The sequence below is a fragment of the Pagrus major genome, chromosome 11, assembly GCF_040436345.1.
Source record: "Pagrus major chromosome 11, Pma_NU_1.0".
Classification (NCBI taxonomy): domain Eukaryota; kingdom Metazoa; phylum Chordata; class Actinopteri; order Spariformes; family Sparidae; genus Pagrus; species Pagrus major.
In genome coordinates, this window is record NC_133225.1 from 27335290 (window position 1) to 27360267 (window position 24978).

The 24978-nt window shown below is 39.9% G+C and overlaps 2 protein-coding genes across 2 annotated transcripts in view; both read left to right on the plus strand.

Annotated features, from left to right (window-relative positions):
- Positions 1-24978, plus strand: part of LOC141005129 (discs large homolog 1-like protein) — a 127017-nt gene that overhangs the window by 63704 nt on the left and 38335 nt on the right. The window contains exons 7-11 of the mRNA XM_073476891.1: positions 16135-16188; positions 20569-20619; positions 22659-22783; positions 23765-23934; positions 24148-24284. Coding sequence (XP_073332992.1) covers positions 16135-16188; positions 20569-20619; positions 22659-22783; positions 23765-23934; positions 24148-24284 — 537 coding nt within the window. The remainder of the gene's footprint in view (positions 1-16134; positions 16189-20568; positions 20620-22658; positions 22784-23764; positions 23935-24147; positions 24285-24978) is intronic.
- On the plus strand, positions 380-2665 carry LOC141004692 (E3 SUMO-protein ligase ZBED1-like). The gene is made up of 2 exons (XM_073476348.1): positions 380-1852; positions 2204-2665. The coding sequence occupies exons 1-2, from the start codon at positions 380-382 to the stop codon at positions 2663-2665; spliced, it is 1935 nt and encodes a 644-aa protein (XP_073332449.1).

A 24978-nucleotide genomic window follows, 5' to 3' on the forward strand; every position in this document is an offset into this window, starting at 1 on the left:
AGTTTGTGAGACAGTGGTATTTCCGGTTCACTTATCTGGGTGGCCCAAATGCGTAGGGTAGGGATTCACTGGTAGGAATTCTGGGTAAATCAACACATGCAACTTTTTGCTTCATTCAAGGTATGCACTACACACAAAACACTAGGGATGTAACGATACATCGCGACTCGATTAAAAATCGATTCAAATGCGTGACGATTCGAATCGGTTGACAGAAAAAATGAATCGATTTGCGAATAGGAGAGTTCTTTTTTTTTTTTTTAAAAAAAAAAAAAAGGTCACGTTATCTTTTAGAAAAAAGTCACTGGTTGGCGAATCATTTGTTCAACGTCAGACGTCAAGTCATGTGACTAGGTACGGGCACAGAACAAGGGAAGAAATGGCGACAGTAGGCAGTGACTTTGACGTAGAGGATGCACAGCGCGGTCTTAAGTCACCTGTGTGGCAGCATTTCGGATTCCCCATATACTCAAAGACAACCGGTGAGAAATGGACAGACAAAACCAAAACAGCATGCAAATATTGCAGGAGACTGCTACCATACAACGGCAACACGAGCAACATGCAGCAGCATATTAGCCGCCACCACAGTGAGAAGCAAAGTGAACTTACGCCACCTCAGCGAAAATTGCCGAGGGGGCAAACTACTCTGACGGGAGGTTTTGCAGCTCCTCTCCATCATCACAACGCAAGAGCGCAAGAAATCACCAAGGCAATTGGTTATTTTATTGGAAAAGATTTGAGGCCGTTTTCCGTTGTTGAAAACGAGGGCTTTCGGCTGTTGATGAACACGCTAGAGCCAAGATACCGCATCCCGTCACGACAGCACTTCAGTCAGGTGGTGGTGCCAAAACTCTACCAGGAGGTAAGAGCTCATGTGGTTGAGATTCTCCGGGAGGCTGATACTGTGTCTATCACAACCGACGGGTGGACATCTAGAGCCACGCAGAGTTATATCACTATAACTGCTCATGTGATCAATGCCGAGTGGGAGTTGGCTGGCTTTGTGCTTCAGACGCGACCTCTTTTGGAGTCACATACAGGGGCTAACATAGCCGAAGTGCTAAAGGAGGCGGTGGCGGAATGGCAGCTGGAAAGGCAACAACAAAGCATCGCAGTAGTCACCGACAACGCGAGAAATATGGATGTGGCAGTGAGGGAAGCCGGGCTGGCACCGCACATCAAGTGTTTCGCCCACACTTTAAACCTAGCCACCCAGGCTGGTTTGAGTGTGCCGCGCATTTCGCGCTTGCTGGGTCGGATCCGGCGGATTGTGAACTTCTTCCACAGGAGCCCGACAGCCACTGCTGTGTTAGCTGCGAAGCAAAAACTACTGCTCGGCCCGGACATCAATGAGCACAAGCTAATTGTGGATGTGACAACACGCTGGAATAGCAGCCTGGACATGTTGCAAAGGTATCTCGACCTGCAACCGGCTGTGGCTGCTGCTTTGCTTAGCCCCGAAGTCCGTCGCAATGCCCGCGAGATCGACACACTAGACAACTTGGACATCCGTGATGCAGAGGACATCATGAAACTTCTCAAACCCTTAAAGACAGTCACCACCGTGCTAAGTGATGAACAAAACCCAACAGTGTCTCTAATTGTGCCCTTAAAGCACACGATTGAGCAGAGCATGTTGCCTGTGGAAGAGGACTCCACCACTGTGAGCACGATGAAGAAAGCAATCTTCAACAATTTATCAGACAGATACACTGGGCCTGGGGACAACCATCTGCTGGACTGCACTGCCTTAGACCCCAGATTCCGCTCTCTACCTCATCTTACTGAAGATCAGCGCCAGGATGTGTTCCAGAGGGTGAAGGAGAAAGCTGTGCAGATGTACAAACAGGTACTTATTTTACTTAATTAATAGCAGTACTAGTGTTGCTTTTGCATTAAGGCCAGGTCTGTGTTTCATACTTATTTTCATACAGATCTTAATCCTTGTTGTTTTCCTGTGTTTTTGTCTTGTCTCTTTCCCCTTTCTGCTTCTTTTCCTTTTTTTTCTTTTTCTATTGGTTTATCTGATTTTAGTGATTTTGTATTTGATTTTGTATAAGATCTTTGGGATTGTTTCTCTCCTGCACAATTATTTGCCTTTATATCATTAAACAGATATACAGTATACATATTATTTTTTAATTGTGCATATGAATAATATAATACATATATTAATAAGTTATTGTCTTGCTGTTTACAGACCAATTCCCCTGTGGAGGAAACTGGAGGTGTAACAGACACCAGTGCCTCTACACATGCAGCAGAGCTGCCTGCTGACCAGGCAGACATGGTGGATGCAGACCTTCAACAACCAACTCACAAGAAGACTGCATTGGAAGATCTCCTAGCAGGGACTTTCACAGAAAATGTAGGGACAGCACAGGGCAATCACATGTGTGGAATTGAGGCAGAACTTGTCAGGTACAGAAGTGAAATGTCTATTTCCCTCACAAGCTGCCCACTGAAATGGTGGAAGGAGAACAGTAAGTTTTACCCACTGCTTTCACCTCTAGCAAAGGCCTACCTCACCACACCAGCCACCTCTGTCCCGAGTGAAAGGGTCTTTTCGACCGCAGGGGATGTTGTAACCTCACAGAGATCTCAGCTACGGCCTGAGAATGTTGACATGTTAATTTTCCTCAAGAGAAACCTGAAAGTTTAAAGCTACACAAGCCAGTCTTAGGTTATTTGAAGAGAGTTTATGTTTTGATGTTATTATTTTGATGTGGGATTTGTTTTTAAAAATCCAGTCATTCTTTGTTATTTATGTGAATAACTACTTCAGTGAATATTACTTCAGTTGCACTTTTTTATAAGACACAAAAATAGTCTTTTAACAGTGTTTCTGTAAAGAAAGGACCTCTTTTTTTGGTCAAGAAAGATTGTATAATCTTGTTTTATTTAAGTTACTGAATTACACCAGTTAACACCAGTTTATTTGTGAGATTGTTTCCAAAGAAAGGAGATATTGTTTAAGATGACCATGCAAGTTGCACTTTTTATAAGAGTTTTATAACTGTTTTACAGAGTTTCTGTAAAGAAAGCACCTCTAAGATGTTTTTGCTACGAATAAAAAATAATTTTATTTGGTCATAATTTGTCTGTAGCTCATTTTTATAATAAAAAAAAAATCGTGAGAAAATCGAATCGTGAACAAAAAATCGTGACTCGAATCGAATCGTGAGTTGAGTGAATCGTTACATCCCTACAAAACACATTACTGCCAATTGTATCACATTATTTAACAGGTTGTGGTAACATGCACAGAAACACAGCAATGCACCAGCAAAGGCAAGGAAGAAAAAGACTCCTTGCAACAACAGCTTGCTTGGATGTTAACAGTGCAGTTTTAGAAATGTTAGGCTTTGCTGATGTTTTATGCAGAAGGAATGCATCCTTGTGTTTTGTTAGACCCCAAGGATGCACACAACACAGAATGTAAACAAAACACTGGAAAACTCCACAGGGCACCTTTAAATGTTTGAATGAACCAAATTGCCCTGCAGTCCTATGCAGCATTTAGCTTCTTTTAGACCCTCGTTTTGAAACAAAATGACTCTCCTTGAGCTGTGATACATATTTTTTTAGTCTCATTGCTCTCCTCAGACCCTCTTATTAAACAGTAGTCAGACAACGTTTCCAGCTAACAAGCTTGACAAGCAGAGTATTCGTGGTGAAGCAAGTTGAGCATCCAGAGCGCTAAAGACTTTCTGTCAGGATACAGTGGAGACCAAAGTATTGGAGTATTGGACTTTGATTCGTCTGGTGGCTAGAAGCATGACTCCAATGGGATGCTCATGTTACATTCTCTGCTTGGTTAACATGTTAGACAAATGCTTGATCTTCTGATGGTACGTCCGTGCTGTTTTTTCATACTTTGTTTTAAGAAGAATTGTTTTCTCATCATATTACATCATCTAGGCTCTGAAGTAAAACCCTGGCCTCTCTATTCTACCTCTATTTATTACCACAAACATAGAATATTAATTAATTCAGCTTTGATTTAAAAGATCCAAATTGACATCAGTTTCAATAATTTCTTGTAATAAAAGTTTAGATGTTTAGAGATGTTTAGATGAGGCCTTTCACATGGCACCATGACTTCTTAACCCCATCCCTAAACACATCCCGGCTCTAATCACCACAGACACTCTAAATGAATACTGATTTATTCTGCCATGTTGTGCGCTGCTGGTGTGATATATGATAATGAAGATCTTAGGCTGTAACTTCACATATCTCATCACCCACCGGATCCATGGAGACCACAGGTCTGCTGTGTTGAGACGCAGTGTTTAATATTCTTTACCTTCAGTGATGTCAGTCTATCTGCAGCTGTTAGTCACTTTTAGTAAGAAGTTCAGTCAGTAGCATGAAGGAACAGTAAAATCAGTTGATATTTTTAAATGTTCATGGAGCTGACACCAGTGTTCTGCTGAAATACTGTTAACACTCTGCAATACTTGGAGTTATGACATGGTTTCTTTATAGGGATTGTGTTGTTTCATGTTGTTTTTTTCAGGGCTGATACTGACAACAATTACAGCAAATTAGAATAGCAAGTGATGGAATGTAACTAACTACAATTTCAAGTACTGTTTGAGGTACTTTACTTGAGTATTGCCATTTTCTACTACTTTATTTATCCTCTCCACTGCATTTAAATAATAACTTTAGGTATTAGCTACTTTACAGATTTAGATTATTCAGTGTTGATAGGCTTTTACTTGTGATGTGCAACCAGATCAGATAGTGTTGTGGACAATGACTGAGACCGCAGACAGATAGAGGGTGCTGCATCAGAGCCAAAGTAGTGCATTTTTATAATATATTTTTTTAAAACTGAAGATCGGACACAAAAAATGCAAATACTGATATTCTGATACCGGTACGATTACACTGGCATAGGGGCTACAAAATATTTGCAGTAATATCCAGCTTCCCTCTAATATCAGTGTACTTGAAATAGGATCATGCTGGAGTGAACATTTGCAAAATACTTTGCTAGCAGTGTTAAAATTAAGCAGATATAATAGATACATATAAAAATGATAGCCACCAACCAGGTAACAAATGAACCAACACAACAGCATTTGAAATGGATTGAATAATCTTATTTTTCACATGCTGCATGTTGTAATGCATAGTTTTGTGTATAACTCCATTTAACCCCACTTCCTTGTGTCCCAGTGTGCTTATATTTCCACCACCATTTTACATCTGCTAAACATTGATTTGAGATGCAGGACTATCTTCGTACAGTATCGTACATACTGTCAAACAAATATCACAGAATAAACAGCATCATCCTGTCTGTGTATGTGTGTTCCCATCAGGGCTCCATCTGTCTGTGGAGTCTGAGGCCCCCTGCTGGGGACATCTAGTGTCACAGTCTTGTCTCCCTGCAGACGGTGGAGTTGAGATGCAGAACTTGATTACCGATTTTTGTTGAATGTTTTAAGTCTTTCTCACAAAGTGCTAGAGCTCCTTGCTAAGATGTTATTTCCTATTACATGTCTGCTTTCTCTTTTGAACACTTGAACACTTTGAACACAAACCTGAATTCTGCTTGACACAGTCAGAAATCAGGTTTTGAGTAAAAATGCAGAAGAGTTGAAGGAGAAAGAGTATTGATAATATCATCGGAGGATGATTTAAAGTTGGATCAAAGTTGGGATTGGATTGTTTGACAGAATATGGGTAAATGTAATTATAGATGGCTCTATCTTGATATCTTTTGGTACTGATCAAGACACCAGCAAGAGACCTGTGCTCGTTTTTACCTTGGTTGATTAAGTTTTTACTATATAAGGACAGGTTTGTCTAGATTTTGTATTTTGACCCTTTTCAGCAGCTACCCTCACTCTGAATCAGACTGACCTGTGAAGTCTTATATATGCATATTACGAGACTAATTAATATCCATTACACTAATTAAGTGGAGCACAAAGGTCTGACGCTCAATGAATGAGGATGTTTTCCCTGGATCTTTCAACTTCATCATCTTGTCGGTCTGACTCAGAAAATAAAGCGAAGAATCAATTATGTAAATCATTTAACAGAATTTATGATTCACACTTGATAGACTAATTTGATGTGTTTCCTTAAGTGTTTCCTAATAATTCCTCACAGAGCCGTGTCAAAAGGGAGTGGGGGTAGAGCCTGTGTGGGCACGCTGACTCAGATGTTTTAGACATAACAGTATTTCAGGGGAGTGTTTTATGTCCTCCTTTGGTGTGGATATTGTATTGAGGACACTTGAAATTGTTTGACTGATCATACAAGTGTTATTGCCGGATAAGACAGCAGTAGTTTGTACTAAAACGCTTCCTCTAAACTAAACCCTTTACTCTAACCCCCCATTCCCTGTCTTTGTTTCATCTCTCGTCTTCAACCATTCCTCACCACAACCCCCTCCCCTTCCCGGCCTCTAGCGCTATATTAGTGTGGGCTTCATCTAGCACTGTGATGCTAACAGCCTATTCTCCTTGCTCATCCTCTCCTGACTGAGCGGTTAGCCTGCAGCGCTAGCAGCACTTTACACAGGGAACACTAACAGAAACGCTATAACAGCCTTTCTCTCAACCACCCTCACTCTCTCCTCATCTCTTTGTGCTCTCCTCATGGGTGCTGCTTTTTAATCTGCCTCTCCCTCAGGTTGGTTAGGGGCAAGCTGTGGCATATATTAGCAGACATTATAGAGGCTCAGAACCTCATACTATATAGCTGCGTGTGTGTGTCCTGCTCTTTGTTAAATGCCAGTTGTAGGAAGAAGCCACAAGCTATGATTAAATTGCTATTAAATATCTTGGCCACCATCTTATTATGATAATGATATTGGTAATTTTATAAGAAAGTTGACTTTCTTTCTCTGTTGTCATTCTGCATGTCATTGTAAAAGAAATATTGAGGATTTGAGTCATTTCGGTACAGCAATAGAAATGTTCAAATACTGAAAAGTTGTTGCTTGATCAATGTTTCATTACATTGATGTTTGGAGAAATTCTGATGACTTGTGGTTTGAAAAATAATTTCACAAATCAGTTCTTTGTATTTTGGTATTTATTTTCAGGACCAATGCCAGTACAAGACCTGTGTTTCAATAACAAAATAAAACTTCTAACAAGCATGATCACGCTGGAGTAGTTTCTCCAAGAAATCTTGTATTACCTCTGCAGGGTGGTTATGTTCTCCACCGTGTCTGTTTGTTTTTTTTGGTGTGTCAGCAGGTTTACACAAAAACTACTTAACAGATTTGCATGAAACTTTGATGAAGGCTGCTTCTCAACCCAGAATAAACCCCATTAACTTTTGGTTACAGGCATGGATCCCGATTTTCCTCACTTTCTTCAACATTGTGAGATAGGGCAACATTTGTTGTGTGGATCAGGCATATTTAGGTGGCTGGTATCTATGACTGAGTATAATTTGATGCTGATCCTAAAAAGTTAAGCAGTTATGGGTGGTTTAAAATGTTGAACGATACAGGGCTTGTGTTTGATTTCAGATCAGTTATTTCCTTTCAGCTGTTATGGCATCTTTGGGCTTTTATTTTGAAAAGACAATGCAGGTGGGCCTGTCGTGGCAGCTTTGGGAGGTTACCAGAAGTTAATTGGCATGATGTAGCGACATTCATGCAGAGCTTTAACATACAGACATGGAGGAAGAATACCAGCTTACATATTTGGCAATATTTCGGACTGGACTCCAGCCAAGCAAACAAGAGCTGTTAATATCACCTATCGCAATATTTCGGTGCAACAGTATTGTGATATCAAATTTGATGACCCACCACCTTTTAAGAATGAGATGAATCAAATCAATTCAAACTTAAATGTAAAAGTAATCAAATTATTATTTAAACCATGACATGATTGGTCAAAGAACTGGGTGCAAACTTTCCATTCTTCTCATTCAGTTTTCTCTGAAATGATCAAATTTGGTTGGTAGTATTGAGTTTCCATAGTAACCAGTAGTACCATAGATGTAATTCTTGACCAAAATGGGAGAGACATTTGCAGTGTTTGCTGTCAGGTCACTGATGCTGCATCGTAGATATGCTACCGAACTGACTTTTGTATTTTAAATGATCATCACAAGTGTGTGTGTATGTTGATTGAAATCCCTTTGCTGTCAACAGACATTAAACTTGGAGACACACAAGCAGAGAGACACATTCTCACAAGGAAGTAGGCCAACACAAAGACACACACACACACACAAACCCACAGCAGGCATTTCATAGACTGCCCTCCACCAATCACAGCGCTCCGCTCATTGTGAACACACACACACACTGACCGAGCTCTGAGCACTGTATCAGTGTCCCTGGTCGCCTATCGATTAGTCATGCCTGGCTGCTGTCATGTGCAGGAGTCCAGGGGAAGCCCCTAATTGGCTGATCCAGGAAAGAGGGAGAGAGAGGGAGAGTTGGAGAGAGAGAGGGGGGCAGACACTGAGAGAGGGAGGCAGCATAGAAAGATGAGAGAGGCTGAGAAAGAGAGTTGTTCATAGAGATGTGGCCTAATATCAAATCATCATGACAGAAAGACAAAACAAGACAAGATGAAAGAAGGAAGACGAAGAAAATTTTACTCTTTCTAACCTTAATTCCTCCTGGACGGACAGAATGAAGACGAATCTGAAAACAAAAAGAAATCAAACATAGGAAGTTGTTTAAGTGTCTCTACTTTCCTTTTGGAATATACCAGTCAAACTGCATCGCCTACAGATTGACCAACACTCGAGATGCAAAGCCCGATGACATAGGTGGATAATAAGAGTTACTCTGAGTTGAATTGAAGTGGAGCGTAGTCTTCCATTGGAGCGCATGAACGTACTCGCATCCTCTACAGAAGCGGAGACATCCTGAGAGAAAGCAGGACTGAAAAGAGGCTTGTCCAAGAGGTCCCGCTGCTTCTTCTTGAGACCGCACCTTTTATCTTACTATTGACCCTGTTACCCAGAGGGATGATAAGAGGGTCAGTCTACCCCTAAGGGGAGGAAGCCAAAAGGAGGACTAAAGGAGGATGCTTCACTTTGCTGGACTTCAAATCCATGAGGGCGAAGAAATGGAAACAAAGAAGGGATTGTATATTAATATTCTGATATTCCAGTGATCTTAACTCACCGAGGCACACTGGTACACTGCAGAGAGAGAGAGAGGAAAGGAAGGAATACCAACTTCTTACTGGACATAGAGCGGGATTGGTTGCTCTGGAGAGGCATGACCTACATTATTTGGACACAAGTGATTCTGAGGAGCTACTCTCTTTTGTCATCTCGGTAAAGAAGACGATCTGGTGAGACTGACACAAAAGATAAACAAGATCTCTTTGTGACTTTTTCTATATCTCGGTAGCTATGACCACTTATTTCCACAGCCATGAGTTCTGTTGTAGCCCCAAGAAGCCCAGCAGTGGCGCCACCAAGAGCAAATCTGGCAAAGGGAAAGCCAAGTCAGGGAAGGGCCACTCGCACTCGAAGCACAACCAGAATTTACTGCAAATACAGACGCCGAATCACCAGCTGCAACCTTCACCACTGCACTCACCAAAGCACCATCCCCATTCGCCGCAACATGGCTGCCATTCGCCGAAACATCTGCTCCTTTCTCCCTCTCCTAGCTACTACCACATAGCACCATCCTCTCCAAGTCATCAGCTGGCTCCACCATCGCCAACTTGCCAGCTGGCTCCACTATCGCCTAATCGCCTACTGCACTCGCCAAGTCACCACCAGCTTCACCTATCACCAAGTCACCACCAGCTTCACCTATCACCAAGTCATCATCAGCTTCACCTATCACCGAGTCATCATCAGCTTCATGTCTCACCAAGTCATCATCAGCTGCAGCATCATTGTCAAAACCAGCAACAGTACCATCCGCCGCCATCGCCAGGTCACCTGCTTCCCTCACAATCAACGCATCAGATCTACCACCAACAACAGCAGCAGCAGCAGGTGCAGCTCCATTCACCGAGTCATCTCTCGTTGTTCCAGCAGTATCAACACCACCCCCACTACACTCCTCCTCTTCCTCACGCCTCCCAGTCGCTGTCTATCCACCCCTTTCATTCACCACAGCTCCCCCTGTGCTCAGCATTGGGTGGATATGGGTGGAGCACGCTGCCAACCAACCTGGCCACTAGGGGCTCCAGAGGAAAGTTTCCCAACCTGAGGGACAGCGTGAAGAAGAGCCCCACAAAGAGCAAAGCCAAGGGCAAGGCTGGGAGCCGGCCGTGGCCTAATGACACGTATATCTGGACCGCACATTCAATGGAGGCGCCTACACACACACCGCCCATACACCACTTTCCGCAAATAAAGGCCCATGTGCAGGTAGGTTGGATGGGTGGATACATGCAGTAGATGGCAGTATATAAGGTAATATTAGGCTGAAAATTACACTTAAAAATGTAATTTTACCTAATACATACTGCATACATTCATTGGCGCTGATGGGGTCTCTGAAGTTCATTTAATCTTTACTGATGTCCTCTTTGAGAATTGCCTTAAAATTGTATTAAAGAGAAGACACCTCTATCCAATTTACTAAGCAGCCGACACAGCTGAAGCATGCAATGCGTGCTTGATTCTACTGTTTACTGTTTATATTGTTTGAAGACACCAAAAGCGTGCAGACATCTTGCTGCTAGGCTAGTTTAAGATGGTGGTCAGTCCATTTGCACGTGTACGCATATAAAATCAGAGACACCATGCCTGAAAGCCTTCTCATGGTACAGTGTCTTGTAATAGGGTGAATGGTGTCTCAGTCACTTCGCTCTGCAGTCATTTGTTTCTGTACTATGTAACTTCAGTGAGAGGGTAGGATCACAGCGTTTACTCCAAGATACAAGTTTTCAACACATAAAATTGCTATGACGTAATGAGTATTGTTTGTAGTTAGCATCTACATTACGTCTGACAAATTGTTACAGACCTAGTATTTTGAATTTAGGACACTGGTGTTCCACTCAGAAACTGTGGGGGGCGCCAAATCGCACAGAAGGCCAATTTCTACACAATATTGCTTTAACCTAATTCTGCTTTACTTGATTAACTAATTAAATGCAAAAAGGAAAATTACAGAGTTGAACTAGAGTTTCTGTTTTTTGTGCAAGTGTTTGTTGGACAATTTCCAATCAGAAAAGAATTTAAATTCTCCTCCAAAAAGTGGAAAGAATAACACTTGACTGATAAACATAATACAGCTTATGTCCTCAAATTGACCTCGTGTTCCATTAATAGTCAAAGGATTCCTGTCAAGATATATAAGACACAAAATGAATGATGGGACCAAGAAAGACGAGAACACGTAATTTGTGACATCCTTCTCCATCAAACACACAATATCACCATGTCTCCACAGTACTGGCCGCTGTAAATTAAAATCTGACCGCATTTTTGAAGTGAAAGCTAACTGCACCCATGTTGCCATTGTCTTTGTCGTGCTTCAGTGCTGTTCCCCACACAAACCTGCACTCTGAGTTGTGTACAGAATTGCAGTAAATGTGTAGTGCGTGTGGGTTGTGGCTCTTACTTTTTCTCTCTGAGGGTTGCTGAAAGTAATTTTGAGAAGCTAACAGAAACACAGACCAAACAGACTGTGGGTAAATGAGAAGTTTACTGAAATAACTCATCACAAAATAAAGCCTGGAGTTAGTTGAATATCACAGAATGATGGTGCATTAGTAGCAGTGGACTTGTATTTTGTATTAACTGTACTACAGTGAGCTAAGAAAGAGAATACAGCACGTTAGGCGCCGGTTATTGGTTGAGTAGTTAGTGTGTCGCACATCTGCTGTGGGAACATTGAGCAGAGATAGCAGGTAGTAGAGGTCTGATTAGTGTGATTAGCACAGCCGTTCTGATTTGATTAGAGTCACGCCCCATCTGATTAGCTCATTAGTCAAATGGAGTCTCATTGCACATGAGGAAGATTGTGATACTAGGAATACTTTTGTGTTCAAATGTGTGTCTTCATGTCTCAACACTGCCATTTCTGTACTATAAAGGAAATATACTGTATAGCTAAAGCTGTTATCGTATTATGGTACATTGCACTGATTGATTATTTAATGAACCGCTGCTGTGCATCATTTTAGGATCCTTGATTTCCGATTATACAATCTCGAGGCATCTGTTAACTGATAATTGAATTAGAATGACGATTGTAGAGTGCACTGATGGATAATCATTTCCCAATTCCCCCCCACCACCACCACACACACACACACACTCACACACACACACACACACACACACACACACACACTTTATTAAAGTTCCTCTCGTGGCCCAAAAACTCACCTCTGTTCATCCAAATTGTTGCAGTTTCTTCCATAATGTAACTTGTGTTTGCCCTTATTTAGTATCTAAATAGTCCCCTCTATCTCCACCCACCCCTCCATCCTTCGCCTTCAGCTCAAGCTCATGTTTTGCTGCAACTTAGCTAACTTTTTCAGTTACATCGGTCCTAACTATCGTCGTCCAAACCCCCCAAAAAAATCATACTTGGCAGGCTGACATTATCTTGCATGTTACAGAGGTTATAAAACATGATTTTCATTAGAGGGGGCCTTTAACAACCAACCGGCTCAGCCTGAGAAGAATGATGATGACGAGACAAACCAGAGATAGTCTGGATCTCTTTCTAAGCTGTGCTGTGCTGGACTGAACCAGGCCATAATGCCACGGTAACACAGCTGGTGTAACAGCAATTATGTAACGACTAACAATCAACAATCCACAATAGTGCAACAAAAATGCTGTCTGGATATGATTGTTGTGTTTTATGTGTATTTGTGTGTGACACTTGTTTGTTTATATTTGCACGTTTGTTCTTTTGGCCTTTTCATGTAACACAGCCTCTCTCTCTCTCTCACACACACACACACACACACACACTGATACACTCATATTGATGTTACATAAGTGTGCAGTCTGACATGTCGTGTCAATAGAATCGCCAGCTGACTAACACACTGGATTTGTCGCTCTGTGAACGACACATGGGCAGACTCACACACACACACACACACACACACAGCAGTTGTGCGGTGTGTACGCTGCTGTTGTTACAATGGTGAATGAGTCAGGTGAGGTTAAGCCAGTGAAGTTATGTTTAGGCAGGTAAAACTGTAAAGTCATCATGAAGGTATTTTAGGTTGTATTAGCATCAGCTCCTTACTCACAAGAATGTGGGGTCAAATCAGATGAGTCTGTGTTAAAAACAACACCCAACTTATCTTTAATTATTCCAACTGGTATTTGGAACAGTCACCACTTAATTGACTAAATATGTAGTTACAGAGTGGAGAATCGACAGGTCGTCTTTGTCTGTATGAATCGATTGATGAACACAGTCCGGGACCTCATGACCTTTTGACTTGTCCACTTGTGACCCCACATCACAGTGAATGGCCTTAGTGTGAACTTGCTTTAAATGGTGCAAAGTATCCATTTACTTATAAGAAAAAACCTTTACATAACATAGAGAAAATATTTTGCAAAACAGAAATATATTTTTTATCATCATCGATCTTTAATGGTTTTTGACTGCTCAGATTTATCTAGAAAACTTTGTGGTAGAGCCTGACCAATATATCGGTTGGTGAATAATATCAGGATATTTCACAGATATATCGGTATCAGTACAAACTGTATGTTTTCTGATATGCACCAATATAAAAACTTTGTTTAAAAAATTTAAGCTCAGGGAAAGGTGCTTGTGATAATGATTAAATTCAGAGTGAAAATGAACTGTGTCAGTGCAGTGATGTCATTTAACACTATAAAGTTGATTGTTAAACTGTAAAACATCCTGCCTCCATTACAGATCTTTGTCATGTCTTTGATTGACCACATTTGAGGGATGATTGCAAGAAAATTGTGTATATCAGCCAATATATTGATAGTGGAATATTTACTTTCTGAAACCATTATTGGCATCAACCTCAAACATTGAATATCGGTCAAGCTCTACTTTGTGGTATTGACTAGTCCTGATTTGATGTTTTTAAAGGTAACTTCTAAACTGAGTCACTCATACTGTAGATACCCACCGCCTAAATATGCCTGATTTTTTTCATTAAAATACATGCAGTATTCCCTGATAAATTAATAAAAATGTCAACATCTGACGAAAACGCCCTTATCTCACAGTGCAAAAAAGTGAGGAAAAATTACTGGAACCGTCCCTTTATTCAAAGCCACACCGAAAGTTAAAGGGGTCTATTCTGGCCAGAAGCCCACGCTCTTTTCAAGTTTTGTGGAAATATGTTCAGTGGACATACAAATGGACATGGGTGAAAGCATGACCTCCTTTGCGGAGGTAAGCATCACATTTGAATTGCCACATTCAGGTGATGTGTAAGGCACAGTGCATAATGTGTGCAGTGTCAATACATTTTCATATACATTTAAGTACTGTCAAATACTTTTAACTCCACTAGCTTTGTTTTAAAACTAAAATATATGATGCACTAATACTCATTAAATTGCTTTTCTGCTGTTTAAATGCAGGTCTTGCTTGCTTAAGCTTTATTAAGTGAAACATCTGAAGGCTTCTTCAACTACAGACTCTCATAGCTTGAGAGATCTTGTGCAGTTGTGCCACTGAGGTTAAAGACTGAAGACTTGCATGAACCTATACAACATAAGGATATAGTGTTTTAGTGTTTCTCTGAGAGTCAGATCTCAGAATATTTGTGATAGCAGTTGCTTCATATAGAGCACAATAATACGGTAGATCATCTTTACCTGCTACTTGTAACTATCTCTCCTCTTTATTCACATCAATACACAGAGATCATAACAGCTGCAGCTGTCAACATGACCCTTACTGTCCCCCCTCAGTATCCATGAATGTTACTGTACAACCCCTCACCCCACCCACCCCCCCTCCATCTCCTTCTTTCACAGTGTCCCTCCACTCTTGTCCTCCCACCATTCAATTTCATTCTTTTCTACTCATGTCTGGGGTTTGTGTTCATCTGTCTGCACCCTCTGCTCCTCACCGCTGTTGTTGAGCAGGCAGATCTGACTCCTCCCACGATGCCTATAATCCCTCTGATCCCCTATCCCCTCCTCTCTCTCCTCATTCTCTTCCTCTCTCTCTCTGTCTGTTCCCATGTGGGATCAGGCATCCTGTCAGCTTGACTGACAGACAGTTGGACATGTGGTGGAGAGAGAGAGAGAGAGATATGATATGTGTGTGTGTGAGAGAAGATAAAGGAGTAGAAAAGGGGGGATGAGAGAGGTAGAGATTAGTGTAGAGGGATTGATGCTATTGCTGCTCTGTTGCACATTGATGCCGTGAAGTGAAGTCCAGGTGGACTGTCCATTTGGTTGGGTAGCTTGTTTGATGCTCGGTTAGCTGGTTCGTTTGTGAAGCTTTTTTTGGCTGCAGAACAGGAGCGGGAGCTTCAGATTACCTTTCATGGACTAGTTTGCTCGTAACTGGTTTGCTCGAGGAGACTAAACCTGCAGACGCTGGACTGGCAAGCACTCAATACTTTCTGTGGAGAAAGTAAGAGGAGGCGAGGGACAAAGTAGACAAAAGATGGGGACTGATGCCCCCCTTGCAAATACAAGGAGGAAAAGACACCTTGTGGGTATTTATTAGCAAGTGTGTGGTTTGTTATATACTGTGCTTGCGTAGGAAGCAAGAGGAAAGATAATGTCAATCATCTGCTGCTGCTCTAACTCTAGCTGTGCTGTGCTCGGCTGAACCAGGCCATAATGAGGCTGAAATACAATAGAATAGAGAGTACGACTATTAGAGTACAATCTAAAATGTAAAAGTTCAGGGTTGTGATATAGTACTTTGTGGTACATTCCAGTGTGGCAAACAGTGTATTACATTAGTATTGTCCAATATAAGGGCTGTGCAGTATGTCATGCGGTGTATGCTGTCGCTCCGCGGTGGTAATCTGTAGCAGATGTACTCAACATGCTGTACCAAAACATGAGACGAGTAAGTCACAGTACATGTACATGTGTGTTTATGTGTGTTAAGTTTTATAGTGAACATCATCAGTAATCTTGGTGAAGAACTGTGTGTCGCTGGTTTTCATGATGATATCCTTCGACTTCAGTGTTTAATAAGTCTCATGTCCTCTCTTGCAGGCCAACCCCCCGCCAGTGGTGGTCAACACCGACAGCGTCGACACCCCCCCATATGTGAGTACTGGTTCAAATTGTTGGTATTGTCAGTGATACTAAATTTAAACCAATTCCAGGCAAAGGCAAATAAGGTGAAGTCACACAGATCCAAAATACAGATTAGATTACGTAATGGTGGCAGGAGCTGGCCTGACGTTGATGAGAATTCAACATAAAACATAGAGATCACAACCTCTGATGGTAAATGGCTATTTAGGTTTGGCATTAGGCTGCATGGTGTGGTTAAAAAGTTATTTTGTGATTATTTTGACAGATATTTTCGATTGCAGTATGATTCATTACTAGTAGGAATGATCATTCTTGCATCACAATTTTCATTTTCACTAAAAAAACAATTAAAATCAAGATGATGTGACACTTGTTGGGGTCTGTATCAAACAAAAATGTTCCTGATGTCCAAGGAAGAAAACTTGTAGACCAGGCATCTCTGCAGCAATACTGTTATAATACTTATACTTCAATATGATGCTATTTTGTCACACATTTTAACTTTAAATTCAGCTTTTGCAATTTGGACTTTGCACTTGCCATATTGGGATGTCCAAATTATTTGAATTAATGTGCATGTGCATGTGAATTAATTGAGCGTACGCTGCTCTGTTGAGATTCTGTGGTGGTTACAGTGTGAATGCCTCCAGTGTAGGAATTTATACAATGTATACATTATACATTTTACCTGTTAACTGTGAATTTGTCCATTCATTACGTATCTGATTTAGGTCAAAAACTTATATTATGATCACAATCCTTGATCTAGGTTACAATCTTTTTTATCGCTCTTGAAATGCCCTGTTTACTGTAGCCAGACTTGATTTTCTCAATAACAGGAACAATATTGCATTGAAGAATGTTCTTTTTTGGGAAAATGTCCTCATCTGCCATGCCGCTCGCTATAAATCTGTTAAATCAACATTGCCATCTAGTTACATCACTCTATTGGTATGTTCACATCGCACAGATCAGATATAGTCAATGAAGTTATGTGAAGTTTAGAAAAAGAAATATGAGGACATTAAATACCTCAGTCTTTCCAATTTGCCTGAAAAGTAGATTTTTGATCTCAAACTGTCAGATCACCCACCACTAATCTTAATTTATCTCAAGTGTTTAAATTATCATATTCACTTTTGGATACAGAGTAGGAGGAGAACTGGAAATAGCTTTGCCAAATCACAAAATATATATTTTTTTTTCTAGCATTACTCAGACGAAGATATTATCCTGCCTTTCTTTAACCTGCTCCATGTGGTCAATATAAACACACATTTACTGTAGGAGGAAATAAACCAGCCCAAGCTGACCAATCACAGGCTTTGTGGTTTCTACATAAGACATCTATACAGAATCACTTTTTAACTCTGCTGCCAGTGTTAATACATTCCAATCGACCCACGTCTATAAGGATTCTACATAAACAAGACACGTTAATGTTGTCGGTGTTTAGGTTGAAAAGACAGGGTTTTTTTAGATTTTACATAACTCTTATCTTGTAGCGAGCTTCCATCAGAAATTCTTGTCTAGTATCTAATAGTTGTGACTTCTTAATCATTTATATCAAATCTTTCTCTCTGTTTAATGAACAGCCATAAACATGTAATATGAAGGGTCATTGTACTGTGTAAAGGCTTGCAGCACCGTTTGAAGCTTCTACTAAAAATGCTTAGTAAGTTCAATATTTCTCCCCGATAAAATTGCACGAGATATAGCAGCATCGTGGATTTAGACGGAAAGCTCCATCCAGAATTAGATGGATCCAGATGTCATTTTACTGGTAGCCAGCTGCCACAGAGAATCAGTGCCTGTTGTTGTTAGATAAGTTTATTATGTAATTACTGCAGAATTACTCCCTGCTGAACTGCCCGGAATGTAACAGAGAGGAGAGAAAAAGATTTATCTCATGCAGATTTCACTGATATGATTGCTGACTGTTACTTTCTTCCAAAGAAACGTGATTCATGCATGAAACAAATACGGAAAAAGCTAATAGATGCTGACAATGAACCAAAGGTGCTATGTTTCTTAAATAGGTAAATACATTTTGGAGCAGGGCATCATGCAGTATTCTAGGTGTGTATGTTATGGTGTAGATATGTGTGTGATACTGCAGTTTACTGTAGTTAGTTCATGTGTGCTGCTACGTCAAACAGTGCTCTCTGGAATACCAAAGACAACTTTCTCCTTGTAAAACATATATATATATATATATATATAAAGGCTAAAAGGCTAATCTGATTTGATCTTATCTAATCTAAATTTAAACACACCACAGATGCACAAGGCGATCTCTACCAACTGTGCCTACAGGAAGTATCACGCTTTATTTACATAATAATAAGGAACTACGTTAAACTGGAAATATCATAAGAAAATCACACAAAATTGGAGCCTCCAGCTTTTAATGTCGTTTTTCTCATGTCCTCATTTTTTTCAGAATAAAAAAATGTTTTATGTTTATAGAAAATTCAGTGGTAGGTGATGGCAGAAAAGCTGCACATGGTGGCTGATGAGAGATTGTGCCCTCTGTTTGAAACGACAGAAATTCAAAATCTAAACTAATCTGACTGCACAGAGACACAGATTACAGCCAAGGGGATTACATGGGCCATTGGGATGCCACTCGACCACTGTGTGTGTGTGTGTGTGTGTGTGTGTGTGTGTGTGTGTGTGTGTGTGTGTGTGTGTGTGTGCATGCGTGCCTGTCTGCAGCAGCTATAGCAGGAACAAGACACTCATCTCCCAGTATAAACCGAGAGGAACACAAAATATATAATAGTCTGCCGCTCGGATTGGATTTAATTCTGTGTGCCGTTCATTCAGTCAGGAAATACAGACGTTAATATGTTTTATAGTACCGGCAGTCCTGGCTGAGCAACGTGATTGGCTCATGGGTAATTCACCAGGGATGTTCTTAAATATGACATCAGAGATACATCATCATTAAGTACGCATTACCAGTTTAATCTCTGGGATTCATGCGTCATTCATAAACAACAAATGTCGAATGTCACTTTTATCTGATTCTGATATTTGTTTGATCTCATGAGTGAATTATTGATCTGACAATCAGCTCAAACTTAAAGAAACGACCCAAGTACTGTACTTAAGTACAAATCTTCTGCCACTTGCTACTCCACTACAATTCAGAAAAAAATAGGAGTAGTTAGTTAGTTAGAAGCGACTGATGAAGATGAAAAAAGTGAAGACTTTTGACTGCAATTGTGATAAAACTATTTTAATTCTTTGCTCTCGGGCATCAGTAAGAAATCCCTCACCCAAAATTCTGTTGCCAGGATTTTAACTCAGGCTGGGAAACATGACCACATTACACTGCTTCTATCTTCCTTACACTGATTACCTGTTGCTTTTATTATGGGATTCGAGGTTTAAGAGATCATTCGTTGCGTTTTGTCCCATTCCGCTCACTGTGATCCCTGCTAGCATCATTCCTTGTTCCAAGCTCTAGATTAATGCACTAAAGTTGTTGAGCCGTTGCAGCATCAGGGCTGCAGACTCTGTCTCATCTTTTAAAAATTGCTTTCAGGTGATTTTATTTGCCTTTTGGCATTCTGTTTAAATGGCTTTTAGCTTGTTTTATTTGCTTTTAGTTCAGATTTTAGAACAGTAACTAATTGATTTTTGAAAGGTGCTATATAAATAAAGCTTCTTCTTGTTCTTCTTATGTATTCGTAATCATTTTAAGGTTTTTATTATTGGTTGGACAAAATAAGCCTTATGAAGGTGTCACTGTGCTAATTGTGTTTTTTTTATTTCTCTTTTTTTTTTACAAGCTGATCAATCAATTGAATAATTTAGAAAATAATCATGAATATCAATTCATTCTGAAAATAATCATTAACTACAGTCTTAAATAGTTAAAAATGAGCTCCACCTCAAACAACTCCAACAATAAAATCCAGATTTTACATAGGTACATGAGTAAAAATAATCGCGTGAAATAGTAAAATAACATTACAACATACATTTTCCTGATTATACTTACATACTTTTACTTAAGTACAGTGAAAATGCAGGACTTTTACTTGTAACAGAGTTTTTTGACAGTGTGTTATTCATACCTTTACTTTTCTAAATACTTTGTGAATACTTCCTTTACCCCCTCTGATAGGTTATGATATATATAGTGACTCAAAATATTTAATGCAGATACATACAGTGCAGAACAATGAGAAATAAAGCTATGAAGTTGAATATGAGAGGGAGGTTGTACCAATATTAAGACAGAGAAAACCTTGCATGTAAATTATGAACTTTACTGTAAAGTCAAATGAACATTTTAGTGTTCATTATAGGAAAACAGCTTTCTGTGTTTACTCTGAAGTGACACACTTTTCTTTTCTTCCTCCTCTTCTCTGACAGGTCAATGGAACAGAAGCAGACTATGAGTATGAGGAAATCACGCTGGAGCGGGTAAAAACTTACATAAAATGAAAACTCAACCAACATGTCTAATTATACACACTGTAGATGTACTCAGTCACATCAGCCCCTCGGTGACAGTACCTCCATCTGTTCAGACTGACCTCTGTCCTTCCTTAACCCTCCTCCACAATCACACTAAGAACATCATCACTCCTGTCAAGAGCGGAAAATATTTTCCAACCCCTTCTTCTTTCTTTAAGGCCTCTAGATTTTATACTTTTAAAGTTTTGAGTCAGTCAACAAAAAAAAAAAGTGTTTTCTTTCCAATGGCAAGCACGGGGCGACTCCACTACTTTCAAAAAGAAGTCAGCTTTCATGTCATCTTATGAGAAAATGGCCCTACTTCTCACCTGATTTATTCCCACAGTAAACAGCTTCCTGGTTAACCCTGGTTAATCCCATTACGATTAATGAGAGACCAAGATGGCAGCATAAAAAAAGGTTACAGACAACACAACAGTAAACAACAAGGACACAGAACAAATATTCAGTGAGATATAGAATTACTTAAAATACCTACGGACATAGACAAGTACCAACCGATTCATTCACCGTTTTTCACCGTATTTCAAGAGCTTTAAAATCAGGCAGAGATTAAGTCCCTCACTTTCAAATCTTTTTGACACTATACCAAATGAGGGGAGTAATGTGACGTTTAAGGAAACAAACAACATAAATTACAGTCAGTGTTTTTACAGACTGGAGGTTGCCTTACTACACAGGCAAGTTATTTTATTTGCTTTGAAAATGTACTTCCTGCTGTTACATTTATACATTTATAGAAACAGATATTATATGGATAAAATCTTCAGCTCTCTCAGCTCTGACTCATCTCTCTCGCCTTCATATCGTCATTCTGCTTTGCTCCGTCCCACCATTGGTCCGACTCCACTGACCCTATTTCCCTGTCCTCTCTATTCCTCGACCATCCTTCCCTACTTTCCTTTTCCTGATCCTCCTCCCCCCCCCCCCCCTCATTATATTCCCCTTTCTCTCACCCTGCGGCTCTCTCTCTCCGTCCCCCTCTCTCTCTCACTCTATTCTCCTGTGACCTGGTTCTGTCTGCTTGACGGGATCTGCTTTAAAGACACTATGGACATACAGGCTAACACAGGCACAGACATTATACTAGCTTTAAACCCGGTGACAAAGCATGAGAGAGTGAAGAGACATCATCAGGTAATGAGTTGAGTTGACAGAGGTGGTCGATTATGTGTCATTTTGTAATAAGTGATAAATAAAGAGAGTTACATATCATGTTCTTTGTTCGGGTGATAAACTAGTTTTTGGCATTTTATTAAGATGGCGGTGGGAAGACTGTTAAATCCTCTTTATTCTCAGAAAACCAAACAGGTAAAAACATTTCAACTAGATATTCTGTGACCTAAAATACATCCATCCAGTCTAGTGGACATTATGCGCTGAAGGGTATATTGTTCATATTTACTTCCTGCTTTATTTTGCATATTTTATTTAAAATTATGATATAATTTACACTTGAATACAATTATTAAACTGTACTATAAAATAGTCTTCAGACTGTCTCTAATTAACCGACTCAGACTGATGTGTATCTGGTTAAAAGTATTTGTAACATCCTTTATACAGTTTAAAAAAAATGTTTTTATATGTTTGGTTTTCTGGAAATTAAAGGATTTAACAGATATCCCTTAATCACGTTATAGACTGTTGATGCATTGTCTCCACTTCCACTTCTTCAAAAGGACCTATGTTGGGGAAAAAAAGTCATTGGCATAAATTTTAACTTGTAAAACCAAAAACCTGAAAAACATATTACTTGCTGATTTAATTAGTTATGCAGAAAAGGGTTAAACGTTTGATTTCCTGTTAGATATATGGAGCAACATTTTATAAAACTGTACAGGAGCTTAATTATCTCAGATCATCGACTCTAGACTCTCGCATCAGAAATAATCTTTTAAAACCAATATGTAAGCTTATTTTTCTCCATTTAAACACTGTGTGTGTGTATGTGTGTGTGTGTGTGTGTTTGTGTTTGTGTGTAGGGTAACTCAGGTCTGGGGTTCAGTATCGCTGGAGGGACCGATAACCCTCACATCGGAGAAGACCCCTCTATCTTCATCACCAAGATTATACCTGGAGGGGCCGCAGCCCAGAATGGACGACTCAGGTACACACACACAAATAAACACACACACACACACACACACACAAATGTCAGGGGTGAGTGATTGAAATTAGGGTTATTTCAGTTGTTTAGGAGAATGCTGCAACACTGTTTTGCTGTGAAGCTCCAGAAATGTTCTGTGGACTAGGAAACTTTGCCTGAGTAATGAAGATAATGACTGAATTTTCATTTTTGGGTGAACTTATTCTTTGGGAAATGACTAAATACATTCAAATTGATTAATTATGTTTAATAAAACACTAGTAAAACCTGACAGTGCAAATTTGATCAGTATTTATCAAGTCATTTTTAAAGCACACAACCCTGAACTGTCCTGCGATCCTGTGTGCTGGCCTGCGGTGATGTAGTGATCAACCAGGTAACATGAATACAGTCTCTGAAGTACATTATTGAAGTAAGAGAGCAATGCAGCTGTCAATTATACCCATGCAACCCAACAAACAAGAGAGCACTGTACGCCAGGCATCTCCACAGAGCCATCAAAGAACATTTAAAAGGGAAAGTAAGCTCTACTGAGAGGCCCCTGAGCAAGGCATTGATTGAATTAGCACTGATTGTCCTGCTGTTGTTGTGTCTGTTAAAGCACTTTGCAAACAGTTTTTAAAGGTGCAATATAGGCAAGGCAATTTTATTTGTATAGCACAGTTGAGACACAAGGCAACTCAAAGTGCTTTACAAGGGCATAAAATTACATTAAAAGACAAAAATATAGATGAAACCAGTACACATGCTCAGTCAGCTTTCTTATATTTTTTTTGAGAAATACAAAGAAACAACGCCCAATAACTGAAAAAAATGACGACAGCAGCTTGATCCCACTTTGCTTTCTCCCAACTAGACCTCTAGTTTCAGGGTAAAAGACTGACATTTGAGTTTAGGAAGTGATGTGAATCATTTGTCTTCTCTATATACTGCTTATGCAAGTCAAATGACTTATTCGCTGTATGTGACTTTGCCGTGCAGGGTGAATGACTGTATAGTCCGCGTAAATGAGGCAGACGTCAGGGAGGTGACCCACAGTGGGGCTGTGGAGGCACTGAAGGAGGCGGGAGGTCTGGTGAGACTATGTATACGACGCCGGAGGAGCCTCACTGAGAGAATCATGGATATCAAGCTGGTCAAAGGGCCCAAAGGTGAGGAAAATACTGCAAAGATAAACCGAACATACGGCTGAGTCTGTAAGTAGTCAAACGCATACTTATTTTGAGTGTTGAAAGATTCTCCTATCCTATTGTCTACTGTTAAGAAAACAAGGAAATAAAGACATGAACTGATGGCCAAAACTGAGAAAGGTTGATGACTCTTTTGATCACTCAAGATAATGAGCTGTTGATGTGTTCTCTCAGGTTTAGGATTCAGTATAGCAGGTGGAGTTGGAAACCAACATGTCCCGGGCGACAACAGTATCTACGTGACAAAGATCATCGAGGGAGGGGCTGCACACAAAGATGGACGGCTACAGATAGGGGACAAACTTGTAGCTGTAAGAAAGTCCTTTATATTCTTTTTAATTCTTCTCTGTACTTGTTATCATGTAAATATTCTTGGGTCTAGTGTGTAGATTGTATTCAACATCACAGTAAAGTTTAAGTAGTTCACATAACAACCCAATTTGTTTTTCTAATCTTTTCTAAATGTTTGCTTCAACAACTTTCAGATTAGAATAAAAATGTGGGTTTATTAGCCCCATGTGGGTAATGAATAGCCCTGAATATCATAAGTAGAACATAGTACTGCATGCTATAAATCACTATGTTGAATTAACATGTCATCAATAACTGCTATGAAATGATTTTCCACAGTAATGTTGCAAATTGAGGATGACTTGTACATGAAATTTAGATGCGAGTAAAAATAAGGCTCCCCATTACTTTGGCTTTAAATTCTTACATATTATCTGCTGGGCAAGTTATATTCTAAGACTAAAGACTAAGAGGACAGTGTACAAAGGTATAATTGTATCAGATTGTACCTCTGCTGCCCTACATCCAAGCTGCTGCTTTATACTTCCTCTCCACTACATTTTGAAGCCAAATATGGTAGTTTTAATTATTATAATTATTAGTATAGGTACTAGTTACTTTTCAAAAACGCCAAAGTAGCGTATTTTAAAATTATTTTTATCGGCAATCAGATTAAACAGAAGAAGAAGAAAAAAAAGACAGATCATAAGAAAA

What these genes read in the sequence shown, in the direction of transcription:
- LOC141004692 (XM_073476348.1), top strand. Translation starts at nt 380, where the DNA reads ATGGCGACAGTAGGCAGTGACTTTGACGTAGAGGATGCACAGCGCGGT. An exon ending in CTGTGCAGATGTACAAACAG is followed by an intron (nt 1,853 to 2,203) that starts GTACTTATTTTA and finishes TGCTGTTTACAG; the next exon opens with ACCAATTCCCCTGTGGAGGA.